A 6,785-nucleotide genomic window follows, 5' to 3' on the forward strand; every position below is an offset into this window, starting at 1 on the left:
CATGGCAAGGAATGTCCTTTGGAGTAAGCCGTCATCCTTGTTGAGCGCAAGCCACTTGCGGCAAATAAAGAACCAGGTCTTGTTGGTGTCCACGTTTTCAACTTTCGCTCTGCTCAGGAACCAGCTTGGAGAAGGCCCGTTGTTGTTGTGCCAGACCCTTAAGGCACAAATATCTCCCAAATCTTTCTCTGCAGTTAGCAAAAATGTATCGGTGCTTCCCTGATGGAATGACGGAAGATGTGGGTGTCGTAAGCAAAAGGTGTCACTTGTGCCATCCTGGCCAACGAGTTGAAGAAAAACATCTGCGGTGGTTCCGGCTCCTAAGCGACTGCCTGTGTACAACGTGACCGCAAAGTGCACTTTATCAAAAGGCTCCTTGTCTGGCAGAATGGGGTTCTTGTCCTCTGTGTCCTTGTCAGCCTTGTCTTTTGTCATGGCCCAGAGGGCCAAAACAAGGTAGGCTAGAAAAATTAGCACAACTGTTAAAAGGGGCACAGGGTTTTGAGTTATGGCTGCTCCCAAAGCTTTTTCCACATTCACAGCGTTGGGCATCACTATTACTTTGGCTGCCAGCCACGTGATGTTGAAAGTGACTATGTTTGACACTGTGCCTTTTACAAGTGTTTTGTGCCCCAGCAGTGCTCTTGCAATTCCTGATGGATAACCTATCCGAGGGAGAAGGTTCTTGTCAAATTCTTGAAGCACAGTGGAAATCACAGCATCGCTGGCCAATTTGGAATCATTCTCCTTTTCCAGCTTTGGATAAAAACAATTCTTGCATATTATTATGGCAGAGGAAGTAGCGGCAGCATTCCAATTTTCCTTTTTGGTGAGAGGGAAAGCCCTGTTTTTGGCTTCCATTCCAGTTCCTACTTCTCCAGGGAAAACTATGCTCGCCACTAGCATCTCACCAAGCTGTGGAAGAGCAGGTACAGCACAGAAGTTGCTCTGGAAAGTCAAAAAATTGTAGGAACTGAAGCAACCTCCTCTACCCTGTGTGTCCTGCAGCCTGTAGGCCAGTGCCCTAAGTGCAAGAGGCTGAAGACTCGAGGAGAGGCGAAGGGGCTGGTGAGGAACACTAAGGAGCTTGGAGCTGATCCTGAGACCACGCTGTAAGTTAAGCTCGACTTTGAGAGAACACTTGTAGCTGATGTGCGGCATCTGCTCAATGCTGACTGAAGCTAAACGGAGCACATGGTGCCTGTAGCGTACAGTCGAACCGTAGTTGGAGTGGGTTGCACATGTGGGTTGCACCTCGACTCCTGGGTAAGCAGACGGTGGTAGTGCCTCTTCATGATCGTTGCTGGGAAGAAGGGCAGATGAGTTGCTTCCGTGGCTGCTAAAATGGTATTGCCACTTTGCACTCTGGAGGCGTGCACACCAGCCCAGCTCTACTGCCTCCCCGCCGTGGGTCGGGTGAATGTGTGGGCCAAATCCTGGCAGTCGTATATCCTGCCCGCACATCTCAATGCTCAAGTTGTGATGAAGGCCTCCAGGAGCAGAGCATGAAGCTGATGAGCACTGCATTGTAATGAAGCTGGAGGCTGTGGCTGGTGGCGTTCTTCCAGGCAGGAGGGTTGCCTGCAGCACAAGCTGCCCAGACCAGCAAGGTGTATTCTTCCCCCAGGCAGGGTTGATGTAGCAGGAGCAATGCAGTGGGGGCTGTGGCTGCAGTTGTGCTCCAGGGGCTGGCTGGTAACCCTGATTCATGGGCTTACTCCATAAGCAGGAGATGCCGTGCTCCATGCCCGGTCTCTGTGAGACGTGTCTGTGAGGGCTCAGGGAGACGACGAGGAGGGACGAGGGTTGCAGAAGGGGAGCAGCATCCCGCAAGGCTGGAGGGCAGCCGCCGGGAAGCCAGAGGAGCAGAAGGGCCAGCGCTGGCGCCGCCACCGCTTGGCCGAGGGAGAGCCGTGGCCCGAGAGCCATTGGTGCTGCTGCTGCACAAAGCAGGCGCGCTGGGCTCCAGAGGTGCCCTCAGGGCCGCTTGCCCTGCGCTGGGCACCTTGGGTCCCGAGGGCATCAAGGAAGCAGGTGGCCCCTGGCGACGACACCCAACAATGGGGCTTCCCATCCCCTCTGAGGCATGGGGGGGGCCGCCCGGCTCCTTCTATTGCCCCCCGCTCTGGAACAAACCACCCCCTGAAACCTGCTTGCCCAAAGCTGCAGCTCTGCCCACATCCCATCCTGACCCTGGCTGGCCACCGGCGACCCCCAGGGGCTCCCCCTTCATGGGGCGGGAGGCGTTGGGGATGCTGCGGAGGTGCTGTGGGGCCGCTCTTGGGCGGATGGAGTTGGCAAAGCAGGGTCATGGTGCCCCTGAGGGACTGCAGGCTGAGGGCCGCTGCACGGCGGGCAGGGGCCTTTAGCACCCTGTGCGGTTTGTGCTTCCTCCCTGCCTGTCCTCCTCCCGGTAAGCGGGTCCTCACAGGGAGGCCGATGCGAGCCGAGGCTGCTGTGGCCATGTGCTGCGAGTGCCGCGGAGCCCCTGCCCGCTGCCCTCCGCAGAACGGGCGCTGGCGCGAGGGCGGCCCGTGTTGTGTGGCGGCTGCGAGCGGCCCTCACGCGGGTGGCCCCTGCCAGCCCCTCACAGGCCTCTCCCAGGCCGGGTGCCTTTGGGGCGAGCTCTGCGCTGCCTCCTGCTCTGGGTCCAGCTCTGCCCGCGCTCGCTGCTTGCTCCGCAGAGGCTCCTGGGCCCAGGTGCTCTGCTCCTTGTCAGCGCTCACTTTGCAGCCATGGTGCCTGCTGCAGCATCTTCTCCCCTTCCCACTCTGCTGCTTATGTTCTTAGGTACCTGTACACGTATCTCCTTCTTTCCTTCTTGGCAGTTCCTACCGCAAGCCTGTGGCATTTTCCACATTTAACACTGCCAGAGAGAGTCCGTGTTAGTGAGAATTAGTCGGCGAGAGCCGCGACTTGGAGCGGGAGCGTCCTCTGCGGTGACTCAGAGTTTGCTGTCATGTTACCAGTTAAACAGACACAAAAACCAAAGCCGAAAACGAGCAAGCAAACAAAGCTAGGAATCAACCCAGAGAATATTTGTATTTGGGAAAAAGTTCTATTAATGAGGGCCTTCTTCAGGAAATACCAAGAGGTGCAAGGAGGTGTCAGCATGACACGCGCTCATCCACAAGAAAAGGTTAGGTAGGTCAGGAGGCTTAACAACGTTCTGGGGAATCTTTGGGGAGTATGAGAGGTTGGTGAGCTCCAGAGCTCTGGAAAAGTCCCTTGAGCAATAGCAGGTGTGCAAAGAGTGACCTGGAAGAAGCAGAGGGTCCTGAGAACCAGCAGAGGCTCCACAAGGGACACGGCTCTGGGTAAAGAAGCACCAGATCCTGTTAGTAAACTCGTGTCTTAAAGCAGGGGCCAGTCTTTGGCCTTGGCCAGATCTGGCTAAAGTGTCTGGGCAGTGTCTCTGTCTTCTGCAAGCGTCTCTCAAGAAATACAGCTTGTGAGTGCTTGAGACAGGGCTTTTTTACTTCAGGTTGTTCAGGAAAGAAGGCTTCAGCAAGGCCCGTGCATGTGTGCCTGCATGTTTCAGCTAAATGGAACCAGAAGCTTGTGGCCTCACACATGTGACCTTCATGCAAGGCTTGTGAGAAAAAGTGGCTGGCTGAGACGAGAAGGGGATACCTCAGAAGCCAGCTGCCACACGGCCACTAAGGCAAGGCGTGAGTAGAGAGCAATAAATAAATAAATAAATAGCCTTCTTTCAGAGAGCTATGCTAAATACTCCATCTGCAGGGCAAAGCTCCAGCCAGTCAGCTCTTGCTACTCGACACTGGAAAATCCCCCACTAGACATAAACTACATAAACTCATGCCTTAAAGAAGCCAGGATCTCCATCATCCTACTAAGTTAACTCTTCCCTGAAAATAAAGTTTCTCTTTTCCTCCTTTGGCTTGCTTACTTTTGAATTTGCCTTGCTTGTGTGAATGCAAAGAAGTTCAGTATCGTCTGTTTTCTAGCAGTTGTCTTTCTCTGTTACAGGGTGCAACCTGGAGCAATAAGGAGACCCTAAGAGATGGTGAGGGCTGTCTCTCCAAGTTAAAAGCAGCAGATGCAAGTTTTACCAAGTGTAACCTTTACTTCTTCAGCTGGATACTGCTGGATGATGTCTTAAAGCCTGGGACTGCTTTCACCTACAAGACAGTTCCCATTTGAAACAAACAAACAAGCAAACGAAGAAGCAGGCAAAACAAGCCCCTTTCAGGAATTTATGTAGAGGTAAATGCTCTACTTGGCAAGCTCTAATGCGCTGGTTTCTGCAGCAATGGCACTTGCCATCGCTAATGGATTGGAGCTGCTTGGCGCTGGACGTTCAGTGTGGCTCAACAGAGAGCTGGACAGTGCAGTGAGAAGAATGATGATGCTGGCAAAATCACAGGCACTGAGTGAGCTGGAGAAGCTCCATGTATGTGCACTGGATGTGTTTGCCAATGGGTGAGTGACAGGCCATTTGGGGAAAGGGGCGGGAGTTGGTTTGATCAGTGTGAATCTTTTTGCTGTCGCTGGGTACAAAGTCGGCATGTATGGCATGTGCTGTTGTGCTGGCACCTTTTGTGCTGTTGGAAAGTGTGGAGATTGTAGGAAGCACAGATGGAAGCGCAGGGCGGTTGTGTTACGACCTGCGATTATTGGGATGTAGCAAAGGGTCAAGATGACCTCTAGACAGTTGCTCCTGAATTCCGCTCAAGTGTATGCACCATGGCTGGTGCCAGCAGCAGCCCTGGGCAAGCAAATGGTGTGTTCCTGCTACATCATAGGATCAGACATTCCTTTCTTAACATTTTTCATAGCTCCTTGAACAGAATAAGTTATTTACAACTGAGAAACTGTTTAGCTGCTCCCAAGGACCAGTATAATACCACGCAGACTAGAGGCCACAGAAGCAGAGCCCCAGACTTTTCTATTTAGCTCTGTTGTCTCCCTGTGGCAAAAGCTTGGTTTCCTCTGTAAAATGGAGAGCTAGCAGAGTGTCAGAAGCACAGTGGGCATCACTCTCTTGTTCAGTATCATGAAGGTAGGTCTTGGTGGACAGCAAGGCACACATTTCACTTTTCTTGTCTGTCAAGCAAACGGATGAGCACAGATTTATGAACAAAGGTAAAATATGAGGGAAATGTTTGGAGCCCTTGTTCCTGTTGGCTTGGTTGCCGCTCAAGGGTGAAGAGAGCTGACGTTTTCATGCCTGTGCAGCTAGCTGAAGCATAGCGGGTCTGTATACAAAGTCAGCTCCTTCAGAGCTGAGAGTGGACAATCTGTCGCCTCCACAATTTGGGCCACTCTCATGTTTTGAGAAAGAGAGTAATGCAAGAAAGAGCAGCAAAGAGAGGAAATGCTTTCGGTTTGCTAGAGAAACATGCAATTTGGCATCCGCTGGGCAATTTAGCCCGTCAGTTCTTGGGAAGTAGCCTGGCAAGCGCATGAGAAACCTCCTGATGACAGAGGGATAGGAAGGCGCCTGCATCCCTTTTAACAAAGGGCTTTTGGAACTGCATCGTATTAGTCACTGCCCCAATGGAACTCTAGAGAATGGAGAGATTCCCTTTTCTCCAGCTTTCCAGGCCAAAGCTTATCCCTTGACAGCCATGACAGGACTGGTCTTGTATGGCTTTCTTACAGTTCATGCAGCCAGGGCATCTTCTCAGCCCAAGTACTTGATCATTATGGCAATTCTAACAGTGGACTTTGGAGTCCTGAATTTGCGTCTGGGCATGGTGAGCGATGCTATAAAGAGGCAGGTGAAGTCCACAAGAGTTTGGCACATTTTTTCAGAAGCTCTTTGGAAGTCATGCTAGATCTCTAGCACGTGCACCCAAAACAAACAAACAAACAAACAAACAAAACCCAAGGGAATTCTTGTCACATTTTACCATCTAACCCCAGTGAAGTTTTCACTTAAACAGTGTCCCCCCTCCTAGGGTACCTTTTCATCGAAATCACAAAAGAAGGGAAAACGATGCCTTCTATCCCAACTCAGGTACTGCAGATTGATCCCAGTGGGCAGGGCTGGTTGGATCTGCAATATAAGAATCCTATTGTCTCTTTCCAAAAAGAAGAGACAGAGATGGGTTACAGATACTAATTGTAGTCCAGCTCTGAGCTTTCAAACTGGCAGCATGCCCTTTGATGAGCTCCTACGACCTCTGCCCAGAAATGCTTCCCCCGCTCCCCGAAGAAACCAAAATATCCTCCCTGCGCCACAAAGCAACTGGGGAAGAGACTCCCTCCGTGAGCTGCTGCCTGCATCCTGTCACTGCCTCTCTGGAAGGAGGCAGAAAGAAAAGCAACAGCAATGCCACTTAAGCCCAGAACCGAGGACTCAAGGCCAGTAAGCCTTGCAAAAAGGCTTGTGACTATATATGTGTCCTTTTTTTTTTTTTTCCAAATTTTTAATAAATAGATAAGAGATATCTTTAAAAAGATATTGTGCTGGTGTCCCACTTATCAATGGCTTTGCACTTTGTTTTTCCCAGGAAAAGAGCAGCGGGACAAGAAATCAGGTTTTGCACTTCTTTCTCCTGTGCTGGTTGATCCTCGTTGGAGAGTTCACTCCTTCACTAGGTAAGGGTATGTTGCTGTGTGCTCTCCTTTTATGCTTTTTTCTTTTTTTCTGCGAGTCTCTGTATTTCCCCTCTCAGAGCAGGGGCTTCCTTGGAGAAGGAGGCTGGGCAGCTTTATTTTGGACTAAGAGTGTGGTGCAGAAGCAAGTTTAAGACAAGGATAGTGCTGGGGAAGATGAGCAGTTGCACTGCAGCCGTGGCTGCTCCGAATGGCAGCAG

The 6,785-nt window shown here is 51.5% G+C and overlaps 1 protein-coding gene across 1 annotated transcript; it reads right to left on the reverse strand.

The window, feature by feature from the left end:
* Window positions 1-320: 320 nt before the first annotated feature.
* Window positions 321-1,746, reverse strand: LOC148592946 (uncharacterized). The gene is made up of 2 exons (XM_088533037.1): window positions 562-1,746; window positions 321-332 (listed from the first exon to the last, which is right to left on the reverse strand). The coding sequence occupies exons 1-2, from the start codon at window positions 1,744-1,746 to the stop codon at window positions 321-323; spliced, it is 1,197 nt and encodes a 398-aa protein (XP_088389163.1).
* Between the last annotated feature and the right edge of the window lie 5,039 nt (window positions 1,747-6,785).

The sequence above is a fragment of the Tinamus guttatus genome, unplaced genomic scaffold (genome assembly GCF_059628265.1).
Source record: "Tinamus guttatus ecotype Peru unplaced genomic scaffold, ASM5962826v1 Tinamus_guttatus_pri_ptg000475l, whole genome shotgun sequence".
Taxonomy (NCBI): domain Eukaryota; kingdom Metazoa; phylum Chordata; class Aves; order Tinamiformes; family Tinamidae; genus Tinamus; species Tinamus guttatus.

Excerpts from the sequence above, each read along its gene's own strand:
- LOC148592946 (XM_088533037.1), bottom strand. The coding sequence starts at position 1,746 with ATGGAGCACGGCATCTCCTGCTTATGGAGTAAGCCCATGAATCAGGGT.